This window comes from Lichenostomus cassidix, chromosome 2 (assembly GCF_008360975.1).
Source record: "Lichenostomus cassidix isolate B80296 chromosome 2, HeHo_3.0, whole genome shotgun sequence".
In the NCBI taxonomy this organism is placed as follows: Eukaryota; Metazoa; Chordata; class Aves; order Passeriformes; family Meliphagidae; genus Lichenostomus; species Lichenostomus cassidix.
The window spans coordinates 1952522-1973987 of NC_139482.1; the positions used below are offsets into that span (position 1 = coordinate 1952522).

Below are 21466 nucleotides of genomic sequence, written 5' to 3' on the forward strand. Positions count from 1 at the left end.
TGGTGATTCAAAATCCAGGTTATGACCTGTGACCTTTGGATGAGAAATTGTTGCCATTTAGGATGTGTTAGGAGGTCCATCCTTTTCATCAAATGCGTGTTTCTTCTTGCTGCGGGAGGCAATCACACCGGTATATCATTAACTCGCAGAAAAGGAGGCTGTAAAAGAAGTTGATGGGGGACCTTAGCCCACACCCTGCTGGGGTCTGCTCGGAGCACAATATCCCAGCGACCATGAGATTAAGCTAAAGAGAAAAGTGAAAATGCTTTTCACGATTCACACGCCCTTTAGATTGTTTTATTAAACCATTTGAATAGGGATTTCCCTTTCGGCCGACAACGGGGCCCGGCCAATGCATAGTTCTAGGTTGCTATGACTTAGTTGGTGCTGGCTAATCACAAGTGAGGGCAAATTTCATATAAAATATCTCGGGCCATTGTCAGCCTAATGCGGCGTGACAGTGCCAGCACAAAGGGGGATTCATTCACCCCAGCAGGTAATAAGGACGATTTGCCATACCAACCAGGCAGTCTCGAGGGGGGCTGTCAAATACGATCAGAGCAGCGAAATGGAGCCTCACATTCCATTCTCAGGTGGGCGAAGGCGATCCTTTTGTTCGACCATGTTGCTTCTGATAACAGAATACAATTATATTCCCTTTTTTTTCCCTTTTTTTTTTTTTTTTTTTGCCTCCCTGTATCCTACTGACCGTTGGGGCTCTTTTTCATAGCAGCCTTTGGGGCTTGACTTCTTTTTCTTGCCTTATTTTTCTTGCTAGGCCAGGAGGGACCCCAACAGTCCTTTAACCTGGAGCAGTGCCCTGGAGAATTTCACCCCAGTCCTTCCCCTGTCCTTTCCCTCCTTCCCCTTTCATTAAGGGCTCTGTCCTGCCACAATGAGCGCCCTGTACCTCTGCTAATCACCCCGGATTGGCACACAGCTTCCTTTTGTCCAGAGCCTCCCAGGGACATGGGCTGTTGGGGAGACGAGGGTAATTCGGGGCGGACTGAGAGCACCGTGCTGTTCCTGGAGGATGGAATATTCAGGAGAAGGCATTTATGGGATGGCGGGAGGGGGGATCAGTCGCCACCCGACTGTTTCACACATGACCAAGCCAAGAGAAAGACAGATAAAACATTGAGCAGGGTAGGCAGGGAGACATACACGGTAATGATTAGATCAGCAGGGAGATAGGGCGATAGAGAGAGAGATAAGGGGGTGTTTGCTTTGCAGGTATCACACTCGGGTTACTGATACCAGACCGTCCTGCTGATTTGCCTATCTCAGGGGTCTGGTTACCTGCGAGATCACCTGGGGTTGTTTTGACAGTGGCTAATTAACGAGAGCATTCCAGCCTCCAGCCCAGCCTCGGCTCAGGCTCACACAGGGGCTCCGAGGGCAGCGGGGAGCGCTGGCTCCAGGGGCTCAGGGCTTCCAGGCTGCTCTGGCGTCTGGCAATCTGCCTCTGCCTGTTTCAGGTAGAGCCTGAGAGGTTTGGAAGTGCAAAAAACGTTTGGAAGTGCTAGCACTGCACTGGAGGTTGCAGCTCTGCTGTGCTCCAGTGCAGCAATAACCACAGTGCAATGATAACCATCAGCAACCAACAGAGGGAAAGTGAAAAGAAGTAAAAAGAATAAGGAAAAAACTATTATTCAGATGTTTTAGGGAAACTTGGCCTTCAGGATTTTACAAGCTGTGCTAATCCAACCTCCTTCAATCCAACATTCCCTCTTATCTGTATCGCCTTCATGTTCCCTGGCAGGAATTGCCCATTTAATAATTTCCCTCCAATGAGCTGAATCACAACTAATCTGATCAAATGTCTTTTTAGGGCCTTTCATCTTCCCAGGGATGTGTTGACACTAGCACAGCTGGTTCAGAGGAAACAAGAACTCAATCAGAGCTCCGTTCAAAACACAGATGGGACCCAAACCTAACCTTTCCTTTAAGATATGCAAAAGTGTGGTTAACTTCTTGTTATTATGCATTTGCATAAATCTTTGCATTTAGGGGCCTGATTTTTTAATAGATAAAAAAGCCAAGCAAACCCCGGAGCTGGATTTTGATGAGAAACTGTGCAGAATCAGCTGGGCATGGAGCTGACAGGGTTTTCTATGCAGAAGGGGACAGGCTGTGGTGTCACACAGAGCCACGGGGCAGCTCCTGGTTGGCATCACTTGCTGTGCTGTGGGTGCTGCATTTCTCCCAGAGCTGCAGCTGCTCTTGGAGCAACCCTCATCCCATTCCAGGGAAAGCCTTGGTTACCTGAAGCCCCCAAGGATTTCTGTTCTGGCAGAGTGGGCTTCCCTAGATGTGGAGATAAACCCACTTGGGAATGCTGCTGAAGAGCAGGGGATCTGAGACAAGCCTGTGCACCAGGCAAGGGCAGCAGCAGCTTGGGTTTTGGTGGAGAACGCCTCCAGATCGTTCAGGTCAGTCTGTAGAACTGCATGGAGACTGCAGTTGTGGACTCACCATCCCTGGAGATGTTCAAGGCTGGGCTGGATGGGGCTCTGAGTAACCTGGTGTGGTGGGAGGTGTCCCTGCCCATGGCTCTGGAATGAGATGATCTTAAGATCTCCTCCCATCCAAACCATTCCATGATTCTGTGATCCTATAATTCTCTGACTCCAGTATTATGAATAGGTCTTCAAGGAATGGAATTAGTTATCCTTCTGCATCCAGGAGTTCCCAGGCAGCCATTTAGGCTCTGCTCCTGTTCAAAGGTTCCCCAGTAATCAAGGTCTTCAGGATAAGATTAACTGGGATTTATACAACTCTGGACACATCTCTGTGCTACACAGAGCTGCTCTGGAATGTTCTGGAGCTGCTGCCAAGACCTGTAATGATTATAAGCCCAGATGGGGTGCTGGTTAGAAAGTCTCCATGTGATGGAATCATGGAATAGTTTGGGTTGGAAGGCACCTTTAATGGTCCTCCAGTCCCACCCCCTTGCAATGAGGTGATCACAGCTCAGCCCAGAGGCAGCATGAGGTGCTGAGATTCTCCTGGAAGGCCTCATGGGTAAGAGTGGCAGCAACACAAGCATCACTGCTGGGGTAATAAGGTACCATGCAGCACTGCTGGGGAGCAAACTCCTCTCCATTTCCCCTCTCCTGTGGAATGCTGCAGGCTGAAAGGATGCCCAAAGCTCAGCCTGGAGAGTGTAAGATGAGCTTTCCGCCCATTACTTTCCAAATGGGGAAACTGAGGCAGAGTTTTGGGGTCACCTGTGTCCAGAGAGGCCCTTTGTGCAGCACTTGTATCCCACTGGGTGAGGCAATCACCAGGCTCTGATCTTCCCAAAGCCTCTGGAGTCTCCTCAGAGTAACCACAAGTTCTTCCTGACCGATGCTGCTGTGGTCAAGCAGAAAATCAGACTCAGGGCACTTGGCTGCTTGGTGGTTTAGGCTTGGGAGTGACACCAAGGAAAGAAACAAAAGCCTTGAAGATCCCAAAATCTCAGGATCTCTTCAGAAAGTTTTCACTTAGGAAAGTATTTTCCAATATAACCAGGAGGAACTGTAGAATAGCATCCATCCTCATGGGTGGAAGGTGTATTTTTGAAAGCAAACAGCAAGTGAGGGACAAGGATCCCCTTTGAAACTGTAAAAGGGTAATTTAGGATGTGCCAGGCCTGAAATGCTGCAGGATTCCAACCCACTGCAGATGGTGAGGATGGGCCGAGGGAAATAGGGACACTGGAAACAGGGACATCTCCAGAGGGAAGCTGAAGGGAGCTTGAGGCTGAGCCAGCCTTATGTAAAACCTTTCAGTTGCTTTATCTGAGATGGGATCCTCTCTTGCTACAATCAACAGGAATGTGGGGAAACTGAAGCTCGCCTGCCTCCGAGGCTGCCAGAGCCAATATTTGGTTTCCAATGTTCCCAGTATTTTCCCCACGAGCAATGTCAGGCTCCCAGCAGCCATGACACCTCTGTGATCCTCTTCCTCCTCCTCCTCCTCCTCCCCTGCAATGGAAAGACTCTTGTTCCCCTCCAGCACTTGGGCACTGTCTGTGCAGCGTGGATGGATCTGTCAGCTGGTGTGTGCCAAGGAGTTCCCTGTTCTCTGCCTGCCCCTGGTGCTGGGCCAATATTTAATAGTTCTGATTGGCAAATGATTTCATGCTTTTGATCATTCAAAAAAAAAAAATTAACATTTTTTCCCCCCACCTTCACTCCTTTCCCTGGGGAGAAGTACGTCCTATGAAAATGTGAACCTTCATTTCTTAGAATGGTTTAGGTTGGAAAGAGACTTTTAAAGTTCATCTAGTCCAACTGCCCTGCAGTGAGCAGGAACACCTTCCAATGGATCAGATTGCTCAAAGCCCCACCTAACTCCACCTTGGCTGTTTACAGGGATGGGACATCCATCACCTCTTTGGACAACCTGTTCCAGTGTTTCACCACCCTCATCATAAAAAATTTCTTCCTTGTGTCATGTCTGAATCCACAATTTTTTAGTTTAAAACCATTGCCCCTAATTTAGCTCCACAGGCCCTACTGAGAAGCCCCCAAAGAGCATTGTAAGGTGGGGGACATCATCCCCATACCCTGATCTCTCAGTTTTTGGCTTTCAGGGATCTCCTGGTTTAGCAGAGCCCAGGTGGGCTGAGGGACTGGAGTATGCTAAACTGGAATCTGGGAAAAGCTGGGCTGCACTGCTCCTCCTGCACGTGGATTTCAGGGCCAGCAGGCAATGCCATTAGTGTTGGTATAAACCAGCAGTGATGTCTCCATGTGCTTTTGCAAATCCTCTGACTCACCAGTCCCGTTGGATTTCACTCCTGCTGTTCAGAAAGCAGCTGTGCCTGCAAGGCTCTCAGAGCCTAAAGAAACTCCTTCTCCCAGGAGCCACCAGCTACTTAACAAGTGAGATGCTTAACAACTCATTTGGTATTAATCTTTTCTGGGATTCTTCCTTTTCATCCAAAGTGGTGCAGCGTGAGGTTCCATTCAGGCCCTTCTGGTTTATCTGCATGGAAATGTTCATGGGTGACTTTCCCCATGAGGGAATGGCACAGCTCTGCTCCCACATCCAGGGAAGATGAATCCCTTGATGGGTTCAAGGAGGAAACCACAGTGAGCTGAGAGCAGCTGGGTGATGATCCTCATCCTGCAGTCAAAGCCCAAATTCACCTCACCTCAGCCAAAGGCTGGGCTTCCAGAACTCTTCACCAATTCCTCACCCCCTTTTTCTATCGGACAACACCTTCCAACCAAAGGAAGATGCTGATTCTTGTGATTTCCATGATTTCCTGATGTCAAAGGTGCTGATTTCAAAAGTGCTGGAAGGCCCACAGGAACCACGGAAAATCGAGCTGTTAGGAGACACTCCCACTTTAAGAGAGAGGGTTGTGCTGTTCCAAATACCAAAAACACCAGGTTCTTCCCAGTTTTATTTCCAGTTTCTTAGTTCTCTTAAACTAAACTTTCTTTCATTTATTTGGTTGGGTTTTTCCCTTTTAATCCAGAGTCAGTGTCGTGTCAACTATTGTGCAAATCCTGACTGACAGCTGTGGGTTTATACCCCCTCGAGCCAAGGAGGGAATTGAAACCCTTTCTCACACTCCCTCGTGTGCTATGGGAGTCTGCCCTACCAGAAAAATGTTGGAAAGCCTTTTGCACCTTCCACCCCTCAAAGATGGAGCAACAGGCACCTTTCTGTAGACTTCTAGCTTTGAAAAACAAAGATCAGAGAAACCAGCACAACTCCTCCCCACAGTCCTACTAAACAGATATTCCATTTGCTCTATTTTATTCTTTTTTTTTTGCTATGTGCCTCTCCTAAGAGCATTCCAGAAGTCTGTGATGTTAGAAACTCAGGGCTTACAGCCACAACATTCTGATGTCTTTCCTATCATGGAACAGGGAGCAGGATCCTCTCCTCAAGAGCAAACATGGTTGGGAATTCTTTCCTTCATTTTCTGGGACAATTCTATTCTTTTCCATGCTGTTTACACATTATCCAGCCCCAAAAAGCATTAGGTCAGTGCTTCATCCCAAAGACTCTGTTTCCAAAATGAAAGATTTAGGGTGTCAGGAATAGGGTCAACAGGGCTCAGTGTTATGGTACAGATGTGGTAAAAAGGGACTTTTAAGAGCAAAATAAACCATTATATTCATCCTACTACATCATAATAGTCCATCTTCCCACATATCTGGGATATCTACCTGACCTGGGGTTAATTGTGTGGTCATTCAGGGAAAGATTCAGGGAAAATAAGTCACTGTCTGGGCAGAAGAACACATGAGAGCATGTGTTGGACAGCTGAGATATTCATGCAGTTATTCATTTGCCTTCTTCATCCCACAATCTGAGAACTCTCTGTTGGCTCCAACTCCTCCTGCCTACAATTCTGAAGACATCACTGAGTTTAGCATTGCAGACTCCTGGGGAGATAAGCAGGATTGTCCTCAGGTGTACAGATAAGGAAGCAGAAGCACAGAGTTGAGTAAAAGATTTGCCCAAAGTCACACAAAAAAGCCCTGGCACAGCAAATCTTAGGTCTCATCATCCTCAGGCCTCTAGATTATCGAAATTAAACTACTCAGCCAAGTGTTTTTGCATCTCAGGATGGGTTTGGTGCTGGGATGAGTGGTCAGAGTTGTTCTGCATGGGATATTCAGGGGAATATCTCAGAGTCACAGGCTGGGCTTCCTAGGAAACACTTTCCAGAAGGAACCAGCGACTTGGACACCCCTGAAGGCCCACTGTAAGTCTCAGCACCTTTTTCACTGACATTCAGTGCCTACAAAAGGGTCCAGAAAAGGTGGAAACACCAGACATCCAAGTCTCTGGGCCCTGCAGGGGAACTCAGGAGCAGGCAGGAATTAAACAAGCTAAACCCGGAGTTTTGTGACCTCGTGCTGCACTGCAAAGAGGGTGGTTAAAATGCTCTGCAGTCAACATCCCCAGGAGATATTAGTCCCTATTAACCTCCTCCTGCCAGATGACTTTCCAGAAGCTCTCCTCAAGCCCTAACCAGCTGCACGTCTCTTGCTACCAGAACCACCCAGAGAGGAATGAGGCGACCTGACAAATATACGGCACTTTCCTGCTATCTTCGCTAAATCTCTTGCATTTTTATATGGCACCTTAATAACCCCTCATTTCCATTACAAGTGCATGCTTTCCTTCTGCTTATCTCCATCTCCATACACTCCTTCTCCATTCCTGCAGCCACACCGCCTCCGGCTACATCCCAGGCAGCTCTGCAGAGCTCGGCAGGGTCAGGTCTGCTCAGCCCCGGCAGGACAGTCCCATGGCTTGGGAGGTGGCAGGACGTGATTCACCCCATGGCACAGCTCCATCTGCGTCAATATTGAACCCGGTGCCTTAAGTTAGGGGCAGGAGATGTAAACCCAGTGCCCTAATTCCGTGCAGTCATTAAGAGATCTGGGCTGCGACTTTCTCAAGAGGCAAAACTCCTCACCTCGGTGCCCCCGGGGCCACATCTCGGCTCCTTTGCCCTGCCTGCCTACATTCCCCAGGTAGTTAGGATCAGATACAACGCGATTTGCTTCCTGTTGTGTACTCTTAAGTGGTGGCTGCATTTCAAAAGCAGGGGAGTGATTGCGTCCTATCCAGGCTGTAAAAGGCACTGAGAGCTTTCTGGGAAGAGAAGAATTGAGTGTAATTGGTGCTTCTTAAGGCAAATCCCATCAATACCGCCCTGGCTTTCAACAGGGGCTAAAAAACAGCGGAGAGTTTAGGTGATGGATCTGAGATTTAGGGTTTGGTCTTTACAGGCAGAACTGTCTGCCTGGAACTGCTTTCTCAGCTGTAACCAAGCTCTGGCAAACATAAGAATTCTCCAGGTTGTGCTGCCTGAAGCTCACTGGGGTTTGGTGAGCTCTGCAGCTGGATAAAATCATGGAATCATAGAATCCCTAAGGTTGGAAAAGACCAACAAGGTCACTGAGCCAAAACATTAATCCAGCACTGCAACATCCACTGGTAAACCATGTTCCCAAGTGCCAAATCCTTTTCAATCCCTCCAGGTGACTCCACCACTGCCCTGGGCAGCTTGTTCCGATGCCTGACAACCCTTTCAGTGAAGAAATTTTCCCTGATATCCAACCCAAATATCCAAATTTTCCTAATATCCAATCCTTTACGCAGCTTGAGGCCATTCCCTCTCCTCCTGTCCCTGTTCCCTGGAGCACAGCCTGACCCCCTGGCTGTCCCCTCCTGTCAGCAGCTGTGCAGAGCCACAAGGTCCCCCTGAGCCTCCTTTTCTCCAGGCTGAGCTCCTTTCCCACCTCCTTCAGCCACTCCTGGTGCTTCAATCCCTTCCCCAGCTCCATTCCCTTCCCTGGACACCCTCCAGCCCCTCAATGTCCTTCTTGCAGTGAGGAGAATTCACAGGGAAACCTTTATGCACTGAGCTGATGGCTACTGCTCAATCCAAGCTGGAATTCACAACTTGTGGACTCCTAAGCCAATGCCACCCCTGTCATACCCACACAGAGTAGTTTTGTGCATAAACACCATGACTGTAGACATTTTCTTTTTGGTCCAAGCTTGGGAAGACACAGGGGGTCTCCACGAGGTTTGCAAACATCAGTTCAGCACCTACAGCACCTTACCAATAAGCCAAAGGTCTGGATCAGATCCCTCCTGAGCAGAGGAAATGGTGATTCCTGGGAGATGGGATCTGACCTACCCAAGGAATGTGCTTTAGTCATAGAGGAAAGCACAACATCCTTGTCTCTAAACTGGAGATAGCTGGATTTGATGGATGGACCACCTGGTGCATCAGGAATTAGCTGGATGGTCACACTCAGAGTGATGCAGCCAACAGCTCCACGTCAAGGTGGAGACCTTGAGGCTGGTGTTGGGAGTGGCACTGTTTGTTGGTGACATGGGCAGTGGGATCCAGGGCACCACCAGGAAGTTTGCTGGTGAAGTTTGCTGGAAGTTTGCAGGGCACCCTCAGAAAATTTGCTGGGGACACCAGGCTGTGATGCAGTCACAGGCTGGAGGGAAGAGATGGATCCAGGGGCACCTGGGTAGGCTGGAGATGTGTGTCTGTGCAAAGCTCATGAAGTTTAACAAGGTCCTGCACATGGATCAGGCCAATCCCAATCCCAAACACAGGCTGGGTGGAGAATGGGGTGAAAACATCCCTGAGCAAAAATACTGGGAATGGTGGAACTACATGATCTTTAAGGTACCATCCAATCCAAGCATTCTATGATTTGATGAAAAGGTTTCAAGGTTAGTTGGGCAGCACTGGGAGGATGTGTTTTCTCTAGCCAGACTCTGCATCTTCCACCTCCCTGCCACCACCTCATCTCACTGGCTTCTGTGAGAAGCCTTTGTTTTTCAGAGATCCCTGGGCTGGGCAGAAATTTCCTTGGAGACATCATAAGAAGCTCCCTGCCCCCAAAATTTGGTTTTTGGATCCCACCTGGACTTAGGCAAGCGCAAGGTGCAAAGTCCCCAGTCCTGTTAGAACGGGAATCTCCTGTTCATACTCAAAGCTGAACTTTCACCACTATGAACTGCATGGTCATCATTTGCAGGACACTGGGATCCTCCAGGCTGGACAGCTGCTGAACAAGGGCTTTTCAAAATCACTCTTGGGACTTGAGGGTTCCTGCATTTTCCTCCTTCTTTTTTTTTTTTGGTTGTAGCCCTCGGTGGTTTACTAACCTCCCCATGTGCCCTGACAAACATGTTCCAGGACATTGCTCATCCCTTCAGCTTGTAAGTTCATGCACGTTATTGGATTTGCATATTGTTGTAGTTGGTAGACTTCCCAAAGCAAAGCTTGAGTTCTTGCTTAAGCCTCCAACCCAGCCGGGATTGCTCTGCAATTTTGATTGCTCCCCGAAAACATGTTGACTTTTCTTCACATTAGTAAAGCCTGGAAGCATCTCGAAGGTACAGATTAAGCCAAAATGCCCAGGGAAAGCTCAGATCAGCAAAATATGGTGCAGGGAAGGTTTGTGTGGTTTTTGAGAAGTCAGCTGATACAAAGCTCAGTAGAAGTTGGTGAAGTTGCATCAACTGAAAATGTGATCTTGTGCCTTTATGGATCCATTCATATTTCAATTTCCCCATGGAAAGATGTCAGAAACAACAAAATTTCTTGGATAACTGGTCCATAAGCATGAGATGTGGGGAATAGTACAAGAGGTTAAGGGAGGTCAGTTGTCAGAATTGTTGTGTCTGCTTAGAATTGCCTCAACAGCTTGAGAAGAGCCCTGTTCATGGTAAAAATCCCATTTTACTACAGCCAAAAAGCAGTGGTGATATCTGAGGTGTGGTGTTGAACTCCAGGGTGATTTCTTGTGAGTGAAGAAACCAAAACTGGGAGGGAGAAGGGGAATAAAAATTGATATATTGGGGTATGCCCCACTTGCAAAGCAGTTTGAAAAGTTTGGTTTTAATTTTGGCACAGTGTGGAAAATGCACTAACATCCATAAAAACCTTCCCTGCTCCCCTTCCCTGCCCAGCTCTTCCTGGGATGGAAGGCTCTGACGGAAGGTCTTCACAAAGACTAAAATTCCTTAGTCCTTAACCATGACATCTTTTGGCTGATCCCACCCACCAGCCTGAGGCAATGGGCAGAAAAGAAAAGCTCATTTCCTGTCCCCATGGCGGGGACTTTAATGAGAGAAGTGAGGAAAACTTTGGGCAGCTGCAAGGTGCACCTTGAGCACTCAGTGAGCAGCACAGCCTCGGGGAAAAAGGATGGAAGGTGGGGACAAGGTTTGGTATCCACAGTGGGGATTGAAGATGTGACCATCCCAGCATTTTCCTACTTTCCCAGGCAAGGAAGAGGAGCTTTACCTGGTGCTGGTCCCACCACTCAGCATGAGGCTGTAGACCTTTATTTTCCACTTTTTGGGAACATACCCAAATTCTGCATGTCTGAGGCCAAGCCCACAGCTCCTGGTATGGCTGTGTGGTGCACTGCCTGCAAAGTGCCTTATAGAATATTTCATATGCCCCCTGAAATTCAGGTTTTCACAGCTCTCTGTGGTGCCATGGCCCTATCCAAAGACCTGAGGATGACCCCAGTGAGAACTTCTTGGATGACCTCAGTGGCCTTGAATCAAGCCCAGTCCTGTCTGCACAGAAGCTCATTCCCTAGCAAAAAAAACCATCTTTGGAGTAGATCCAAGCCAGACCACAGGGAAGAGGAGGATTTCCTGGCCTTCTGCCATGCCCTGCAGAGAAGATGTTCGCAGGACTGATCAAATCCATCCTTCACTGGCCGTTATTCACTGCCTTCTCTCTTTCACAGCCACCAGGGAGTCGGCCTTTGTCCACGCCATTGCCTCCGCCGGGGTGGCTTTCGCCGTGACCAGATCCTGCGCCGAGGGCTCGGCCACCATCTGCGGGTGTGACACGCGCCACAAGGGCTCTCCTGGGGAGGGCTGGAAGTGGGGAGGCTGCAGTGAGGACGTGGAGTTCGGGAGCATGGTGTCCCGGGAGTTCGCGGACGCCCGGGAGAACAGACCCGACGCTCGCTCAGCCATGAACAGGCACAACAATGAAGCTGGAAGGACCGTAAGGATAATTTTGTTTGACTTTTCCTGTTGTTGTTTTCTTGCCTGATGTAATGAATGGTGGGAGGGAATGAAGGGGACTCGAAAGACCTAAATCTGGGCAGATTTGCATCACAAAATGGTAATACCTGTCAGCTCTAGATCGATGTGCCTGGTCTGTGAAAGCTCCGGCTAAATTCACCCACCCAGAGGTAAATGTCTGCCTTGGAGTCAGTAATCCAGAGCTCTTTCATAGAGGATGGAGCAAGACAGGCCTAGGATGGGATTTCATCCCATCTCATGAGGACATCAGCCCACAGAAGTTGTGGACAACCCATTACTGGCTTGGAGCAGCCTGGGATAGTGGAAGGTGTCCCTGCCCATGCCAGGGTGGTTGGAATAGAATGAATTTTAAGGTGCCTCCCAACCCAAATAATTCTGTGATTCTATGATTTGAGTTATTAACTCAGTTAATAATGTCCTAATTTTGCCTTTTCCATGGGCTGTGGGGCACTTAAAGTTTGAGTGCAATTGTCCATCCCCCTTTTCTACAGCCTTGAGGGAGGAGAAGAGCCGGAGAGCTTTTCCCACCACCAAACTTCTCAACCCCATTCTATTTCCCAGGAAAAATTTAAACAAAATTAGAGGCAATATTACTCTGGTACCTCCTGATTAAGCCTGGACCATGCCCCGGAGCTGTTTTTACTTCAAACAATCCTGGAACAAAATGTGTTGGGGAAAAGAAAGCACAAAATCTTTCCATTGCAACGGCTCTCTTATACACAGTGAAATTTTTCCCTAGGTGGAATAATCCCAATAAGAGGCTATTCCTTTTTTTTTTTTTTTTAAATTTCAAGAATAGCCCATAAATTCTAGAAGAATGTACTTTGTGGGAAACAATTTGTGTAACTGAACCACAAAGATAACAGAACACAGATTGATGTGGTCTTGTCCCCTCAGCAGAAGGTCCTGCAGATGTTCAGGAGGATCTCTGTGCAGTGAGCTATGGCAAAGCCACCACAGTGGCTGTGCTGGGACATCTCTCCTCAGCTGGGGAGAGCTCCTCAAGTGGATACTGTGAATTCCCAGTGGAGTTATCCCACTTCACACCACAGCAGAGCTGTTGCAATACAGCTTTTGGATGGGAAATACCACCAGAAACCAAAATTGTCTGCAATGGGGATGACCACAAGCAATAATGTGGTTTCCTCCAGCTCTGGCCTAAATTATCCCAGCTATCCCCAGGGATGGGGCATTGCTGGTGGCAGTTACTGGGATATGTAATGGGACAAAAAGGACTGTGGAGAAGCTGTGTGGAGTGGATAGGAGGGATTTCCTTTAAAGTGAGAATCCTTGGGAAAAAAGATGAGCAAACAGCCCTGTGATCACAGGCCTGCAGAGGTCTTTTTACTCTTTTTCCTTGGCACAGAGTTCTTTTAGGATATTTGACAGGTATCAGAGATTAGAGAGCAGATGTCACACTGTGACCTGAAATCCCACTATTTCATAAAGCAATGGTGTTTTCCAGTCTCACCCTGCAAGCACTCATGGGGCAGCTCTTCCACACCTCCACACTCGAGTGTTCCCAGCTAAACCTGAGCCATAGGCAATGTTCCACATTAGGTCCCATAGGAACTCCAACCCTACCACTCTGCCAGGAGTTTTGATTAAGTTCAGCGTGGTTATACGAACCAAACCTTTTGTGGTTCTCTCTCATCGCTAATTACAACCTCCTTTGCGGTGGGTGATACTCCGTAAATAACACAGGAAAGCACCTGGTGAACACCAAGGTGCTGATTCATGGCAAATCTCTTGGGCTCAGGCTGGCACTCGTCTGTTCACGTACCCAGAAATTTGCTGATCACTCTGAAAATGCAGATTATCAAGCCGGTTGCATAAGGTTGTCTCCCACCTCAGAGTACTGGAGGGCAACACCTCTAGAAATGTTTAAACTCATTTCATAATAGGTGAAAGCAAATAACAAAGTTCTGGGATCAATAATCACCCTCCCATTTATCCCAGGAAAGTGTTTTGTGTTGAATCCTGAGCCTTTCAAATCAAAAGTTGGGCTCTTATTATTTTTTTCCTTTGAAATGATTTTAGAAAAATAGTAATGCTGGCTTAAAAATAAAAATAAATCCCTTTCTAGTTTCTGAAAGTAGCCAGAGCAAGACTTGAACCTTATTTGATTAAGTAAATACGAAACGTAAGTAAAGGATGGAATTCTATTTTAGATAGCTAGGATATTCCATATTCCTTTAATTTCCAATGGAAAAGCTGCATATTTCATTTATGAAGACATTGTTTGAGTAGCTTTTGTATTCTTTGCTTCTCTGCCCAGATGTGTTTGAATTGTGATCCTGGGTGACAAACCTGCAATATTCCCACATGAACATTGATAAGACAGAAGTTAATAAGCTCAGAAATCTCTTCCTCCCTTGGTGAAAGTTTTTGGTAGATCCTTAAATTTGAGGTTGGAATCAGAACTAGTCACTGAAAACAGTAAAATACAGAAGTTTTATGTTTAAGTTTTTTAGACCTAGCATTGAGCAGGGCATTGACTGGGGGATGAGGGGATTTTTGTTCACAGGAATGTAAAGACATCAATGAAAACATCCATAATTCTTTAGAAAATCATGAGCCTTCTGATCACAGGTTAATGTCTTCCTTCTCCTTTGCCTTTCTTCTCTTTTACAGTCCATCATCGAGCTCATGCACCTCAAGTGCAAGTGCCACGGGCTCTCGGGCAGCTGCGAAGTGAAGACCTGCTGGTGGTCCCAGCCAGACTTTAGGGTCATCGGCGATTACCTCAAGGACAAATACGACAGTGCCTCGGAAATGGTGGTGGAAAAACACCGCGAATCCCGCGGCTGGGTCGAGACCCTCCGGCCCAAATACAACTTCTTCAAAGCCCCCACTGAGAAAGACCTGGTTTACTACGAGAACTCACCGAACTTTTGCGAGCCCAACCCTGAGACAGGCTCCTTTGGGACCCGCGACAGGATCTGCAACGTCACTTCCCACGGGATTGACGGTTGCGACCTGCTGTGCTGCGGCCGCGGGCACAACACGAGGACTGAGAAACGGAAAGAGAAGTGTCACTGTATCTTCCACTGGTGCTGCTACGTCCGCTGCCAGGAGTGCATACGAGTCTACGACGTCCACACGTGCAAATAAAGCGGGCAAAACCCTTCGCCGGGCTCCGAGTGGAGAAATGGATCTTGAGCCTACTTCCTCTGACGTTGCAGACGTGAGAGAAGTCTACTTTTTTGATATTAAAAGAATAAAAACTGGACAAAAAAAAATATAAAATAAAAAAGGCTAAAACTGGTTGGATAGAATAGGTCTAATGACTTCTGGGCTATCCCGAGGTACATCTGGCAGTCACACAAGTTCTGCCCCAACGCCAATGCCTCCAGCAGGAGAGCGGCTTTTCCACCAGCCCTCAACACCAAGCTGGAGAGAAGAGTGTTAGCAAAAGCATGGATTTGCTCTGCTCTCACCCACCTGAAGTGACTCGTGTGATTAAGTGTCCTTTGAAAGACTTGCATCTTCCTAAGCATCTCCTTTTCCCTCAGTCAGGCAGAGGCTGTGTTGGACAGCAGCACTGAGCTTTCTGAGAGATCTCTCTGCAAACCCAAATGGCCAGACTGTGTAATAGGAGCAACAGCAGCAAAAGAAATAAAAGCAGATAAATAAGGGATTTTTTTAATAAAGAACATGGCTACTTCTTTGCTTTTGCCCTGGAACCAGAGAAGCCTACAAATATCTGATAGAGCTGGAGTATGAGCAAGCTCTTGGTGTGAACTTTTTAGTGTAGTAGCTTCTGCCAGATTTGGCACAGGATTCTGTCACATCTGTAGAAAGGGAAGGCGGGAGAAGAAGAGGGAGAGAAAGAGAAAAAACTGCTGATGACTTCCTGCAAATGCCCTGTTGGCACACAGGTGATGTGCACGGCATGGAAAAGTTCAGTGTCTTGTATGTGAAGTGAAGAGGACTCAGTGTGTGCATTGAGAAGGAGACAATCCCACAAACGGGAATGCTGCTCCAGCTCTCCAGCCTGGGACGTGGCTCAGCCAGTGAAATACACGGTGCAGTGAGTCTCCTGGGGCTGGACACTCACTCCTGGGCACAAGACATCCATCTCCTCAGCATCCCAGGGGAAGGATGGAAAGGGAAAGTGTTCACCCTTCCCACCTCATTGGAGAATTCCGTGGCCAACAGTGGAAAGTGCACTTAGTCTATCCACTTTCTGCACCTCCTGCAGGCTTCCTGGGTGTTTGGCAGCAGCCTGAGCCCAGGAGTTTGTGGGAATATCTGAAGGACTCATTGTCACCCCTGAATTTACATGAGGGTGAACCAACCCACTGTCACCACCACAGCCCACAAGCTGGAGCAGTCTCAGACTCAAACCAAACATTGTTCCACGTCTAATTTCTACAGCCATTCCTACCTATAAAAGTGGCACAGAATAAAATGGACAAAACCCAGGCTCTGAACCAACCCGGAGTCTGGTTAAGTTTGGACACAGAGCCAAACCCAGCTTTGCAGTGCTGGCCCATCTCAGCTGCTCACCCCTGACTCCCCATCTTTGCATGCTGCTCTGCTTCCAATTCCAGATCAGGATCACAGTTTACAGAAACAGGTCTCACCTCCTCCGTGGCCATCAGGACTTCCTTCAGGGTATCAGGCATGAACTCAGCCCATCACCTTGGTATTTACAGCACTGCAGCCCTGCTTGAGTTATTCCTGGTTAATAATGGGAGGTGAATCAAGCATGGAGTCACAGCCTGTTTTAGCCTCAGATGCACTTGCTCTGTGTCCTCTTTGCCCTACCCCTGCTTTTGGGTTCCTACCCTGGATAAAGGACAATGGATTGGTGTTTATTCTGTCTCTGCAGCACAGGAAGGGAAACAGGGCATGAGTTAATTCCCATTTCATGGCTGTGTAATCATGGCTGTTGGCTGGTTCACTCTTGGAAATCTGTGTAGAGAAATCAGAGCGCTCCCCTCTTCGTGTCAGCCTTTTCCCAGGACCAAAGGAGGAAGTATGCAGAAGAAGAAGAGGGGAACAAACAGAGCTTAATCCCATCAGAGAGAAAACAGGAGGAAATGATGCCTCCAAGGGTTGACTCTGAGTCACAGCGTCTCCTGGGACTATTCCTAGGCTGGTGCAGTTCATGCATCACCCATTTGTCTCAGGGCTGTGCCCGAGGGCACAAGCAAGATTTGCTTATTGATGGAGGCACTTCTTTCAGTGCTTTGCAATAAAAAAAAAGCTGCAGTGAAATGAGAGCAGAGGAACAGAAGGGAGAGAAGGAGAGAGGAGGAGATCGAGAGAAGCAAAGAAAAATGTGGGGAGAAAACCAATCTGTGATATCTTTCTGTGTAAACTCTGCACCCCATGGATGGCCACAAACCAGCTGGTAGAAGGCAACAAATCACCAAAAATTTAAATAAAGATTAATTAATGGATGCAGGACTGATTTGCATAATTCAGTCTTGGAGAAAAGGAAAACCTAATCATTATGGGAAATAGAGAAGGAAGCCAATCCAGGGGGAGATTGCACCTATAACCAACATTCAAACACAATCTGTGAAGAAATCAAACTGCAGAAAAACACATATGGGGTGGAAGACATTGATAAATTGGAGAGGATGGGATAAGGGAAGATACATCTGATTTGCCTAATATGATGCAGTGCAAGCAGCCACAGCGAGAGATGTCAGACACGTCCTACCAGGAACTTCTGTCAGTAAATGGTGACCTGACAGCAAAAATTCAAATCATTGCAGGCCAAGGTCCCTCCAATCCATTGACTTCAGCAGGGTCACACCCACAACTGATTTTACCCCAAGATTTCTAAGCAAAGTGGTTTCAAACTTATTTTATATCACACTAGTGAAGAAAGGGGTTTAAGGATTTGGCTTCCATGGGTGGGAGCTGGAATCTGACCCCAGCCCATCCACAGCATGTTCACATCCACCATTTCTGCTCTTGCACCAGGACAAGCCCAGCATCACCTGCAGGTGAAGCTTTTTGGGAAGCAGGGGGAGAAGAATTGGAACTGGGCATTTGCTGAGCAATTGCCTCTAGAGGTGAACAAATATGACTGCAACAGTGGGATTTATTTCATCTATTTATCTAATTTTCTGCTGGGATCAGTGGCAAGAAACAAATCCAGAAGGTGATTTATTATGCTTAGGATGGTACCTAAGCTATGTTTGTTTAAGTGCCGTCTGGGTTTATCTCTGACTTCAGCTGCTGAGCTCAGAGCAGACGATGAGCTCTTTGATGGGTCCAGACTGATGATGTGAAGTCCACCATGAGTCAAGGAGGTGAAGCTACAATCTGATGATCAGCTGAGATGGGCTGGAAGTTGTGCTCATCACTCCAAGCTGGGGTCAGGCTTCAAGCAGCTCAGTGGCTGGGGACTCCCCCCATGCAAGGGGTTTTTAACGAAGCCTATGGGTTCTTGTTTGGGTTTGTGATGTAATTAATCACCTCTGTGATGATACAGTGTAAGGGGCTGAGCAGCTGCTACTAAAGTCAATGAAAAATGCCTGCGTGAATTCTGTTCATCACCCCGAGTGCCGGGAGGGTTCCAGTCCTGGCTCTGACTGTCCATCCCTGAGGAGGGAAAAGAGCCTCTGAGGGGTCTGGGAGCTGGGCCTGTGTGTGACCCCATGGTTTTGGAGAGGGGGCTTGGGGCATCTCTCACTGCTACACATGAATTTGGGAGGTGTTTTTGGAAAACTGAGATCCCACTGCCCTGCCTACACCAGGTGTCTCCAGTCAGGGTTTCCTCTGTGTTGGTGTGAGAAATTGAGCCAAGGATGAGTGAGGTGCTATCCCTCCCTCCAGGAGATGGTCTAGATACCACCCAGAGCTGCCTTCTGCCTCAGGTTCTCCTGGGAAAAGAGTAGGATCTTCCTTATGGGACGGTCTTGCGATTTCACTCCAAAATATAAACATCTGGTGACATTTTAGGTTCCCTACAGTATCCCATCAGGATCCAGATGTTGTTTCAATGACCTAAGACCCACACAAATCATAAACATGGGCAATCAGAGACCGCTGGGTGTCCAAAATGATCCAAGGTGTCTTTGTGCAGGCAGTTGAATTGTGCACTTCTCTGGGAATGGTTTTCTGTCAAACCTTCTGCCCCACCTCAGTGTCGTGCTCCAGTCTAGAGTCAAAAGGAAAACATCATTAATTTCCCACAAATGGGAGCTGGCCAGCTCCACCTCCATGATCCCTGGTGTCCTTCCCTTCAGTGTCCACTGGTGAGGGTTGTCCTCAGGCAGATGGTTTGTACCACGGGTGTGTCTGGCAGTCCCAAGGAAAGGGGAGAAGATGTCAGCCAACCAAGGAACACAGACGTAAAAAATAAAAGCAACAAAGGCACATAACTCCATCCTCTCACATGCTGCTATCCAGCCTCTCCTTTAGCTGAACAGGTGGGTCAGAGGGCTCCCATCAGTTCCACATCCAAACTATTAAACACAGTGGAGTTACCTGCTAGGGGTGAATTTGGCCTCATCTCTTTTCTTTCTATGAAAGAAATGGAAAGTTTAGGAGTTTGGTTTTGTTTTTTTCCTTCGTTTGGTTTAGTTGTAGAATTTGGGGGCTTCTCTTTCTCAAAGAAAATTCAAATATGGGGAGGGAAATGCATGACATTTTCTGTTGCTTGACCCCAGAGTGTATCTCTCAGCTGAGTGCCATGCCCAGCACTGACAGTCTTCTCCAAAGCATTTTGAAGTCTCCAGGATTGCTTCCACTCCCTAGGAGGAGCTTCACATGCAGAACTAAGGCAGTCAGGATTTAATTTTTGGAGGGCATTGCAGAAACAACCACACCACAACATGCAACATGGCCCAGAAACCCCTGAGTCAGCACCGACAACATCAGCCCTGCAGTGCTGTCGTCTTAGCTGAGCATTGCAGGATTTCTCTATTAGCAAACCTCAGAAAATAATTTCTTCTGCCTCTCAATCTCAAATATTTTTGGTGTTTTCAATGCATTCAGATATAATGGCACAGAGATGTCCGTGGATTATGTTACATTTGTCATGTGTGTTCATATGCTTGTCATGGCCCCATCCTTAAATTCATATAGAGGAGAAACACTCTGAGGTTTGTGAAACTTTTTATCTTCAAAGATTGGTTTCAGTGCTGAAAATCTGGTGTTTGGTGTTGTTAGGGATATTCAGGGTTACAGCATGAGCACTCTGCAGGAGCTGGGAGTTGTGAATCCAGTCATAGGATCTGCACTGTGGAAATTACTCCAGAATTCCCTTGATGCTTTAATGAAATCCATTTGGGAAGATGAAAACAGGGCTGTGAAAGGCACCAAATCCAACTGCCCTGCAGATATCAGCCATGGCACCTGGTTCAAGAGGCTGCCCACAGGAAAACAACTCCTGGCTCTTCCAGAGATCTGCTCCAGGGCTGAGGCTGCTGGGAAGGGATCACCCTGCTGGCAGTGGCAGAGTGAAGGGCATGTTTGCTCGGATCTCTCATTCCTGTGCTCAAAAAGCAGTTGGGATGAGGAGCTGTAAGAAAGTGTTGGATGATGGGAGAGAAGGTGTGCTGGGCAGGATGAGATCTCATCTCTTCTTTTACCTATAGTTTCCTATTTTCTACCTCCCTCCAAGCTAAACCTTGGCTATTTCAGTAGGGACTTATTATGGGAATATCTCTTTTTTCAGACTTCCCCTCTCTCCCTGAAAGCAGCAGTGGGATCTGGCTGCGTTGTTTTATTCATGGCTTAACCCTTCCATCCTCATGTTTCCCTCCCTCCCGTGTGTGCTCCAACAAAACTTCTTGATCTGCAGTTCCTCATCCCCTGGCTCAGGTCTCCATTAACAGCTGTGGGCTGCAGATTCCTCACTTTGGTGGGAAATGGAGGCTCCTATACCTCCATTCCAAGAAAAGAGTGTTTAGTCCTCATTCCTGCCCCTTCCATGTCTTCATGGGCTTGGGTGAGTCATCTGCTCCCACTTTGCTGCAGTTTCCAGAGGGTCTTTGGTGCATCTCCACCTTGGAGGAGGAGATTTTCCTCAAGCACAAACACAGGCCAGGAGTTGTTTCCCAGGCAGTGGTACCTAGAGTGGGATTTGGAATACTAAGTGAGATGCTTCAAGGCAGGTATCTACATGTGAGCTGGGTGCTTAAACTCCCATCCAAGCCAAATCATGGGCTCCATTTGCCTAAACTTAGCATTTGGGGCTGAACTAAATTATTGAAATGGGTGTCTAGAGCCATCTGGGATGCTCCAGGGTACCCCACTGGCTCCTAAAAGCGACTCTGGAGGAATGTGGGCTTCCCTTCAATCTCAGGGCACATCTGACAGATCCATGCAGATGCTTCTCCATCAGAGATGGGTGTTTAGATGTCTGACTCCCCCAGGCTTGTGGACATCCATGAGTCTTCATCCATGAGCAGGATCTCACTCCAGATTCCTAACTCTCCTTGGATTCTCTAAGATGGAAAACTGTGCATGGTCTCACTTCTCCTCTCACTTAAACTGACATAAATCAGGTACAAGTGTCCCAAAGGGAGCAGAGGATGGATCTATTCTCTAAAAATAATTATTTGAATTCACTTTACGGCCTGGTTGGTGATGGGTTTGACCCCAAGGGAACATCTCTGCTCTTCCTGCTGGGATGCATGTAATGGAAATGGACAAATCCCACCAAGTCATCCACAGGCAAAATCTTGCTCTAAGGTGAACACCATCCAGATGGAGAGAGTTCCTAAAGCCACAGGGATCTTTTCCATATGACTAGGTCTCCTCCTCTGTCTCTGTAGACCTTTTCTTACACATATTCTGCACACCAAGGGAGGTCTTGGACAGCCCTGCATGGAAGTGGGGAAAGTGTGAGGACATGCTTTCCCCAGTTTCCCTTTCTTTTCCAAGTTTCTTCTTATTATTTATTAGTATTTATTTATTTCTC

General features: G+C 47.6%; 1 protein-coding gene across 1 annotated transcript in view; it reads left to right on the plus strand.

Annotated features, from left to right (window-relative positions):
* The window catches only part of WNT3A (Wnt family member 3A), a 45499-nt gene extending 27429 nt beyond the window's left edge, over nucleotides 1-18070 (plus strand). Inside the window, exons 3-4 of the mRNA XM_085050108.1 lie at nucleotides 11265-11530; nucleotides 14206-18070. Coding sequence (XP_084906234.1) covers nucleotides 11265-11530; nucleotides 14206-14685 — 746 coding nt within the window. The 3' untranslated portion in view covers nucleotides 14686-18070. The remainder of the gene's footprint in view (nucleotides 1-11264; nucleotides 11531-14205) is intronic.
* The last annotated feature ends 3396 nt before the right edge of the window (nucleotides 18071-21466 follow it).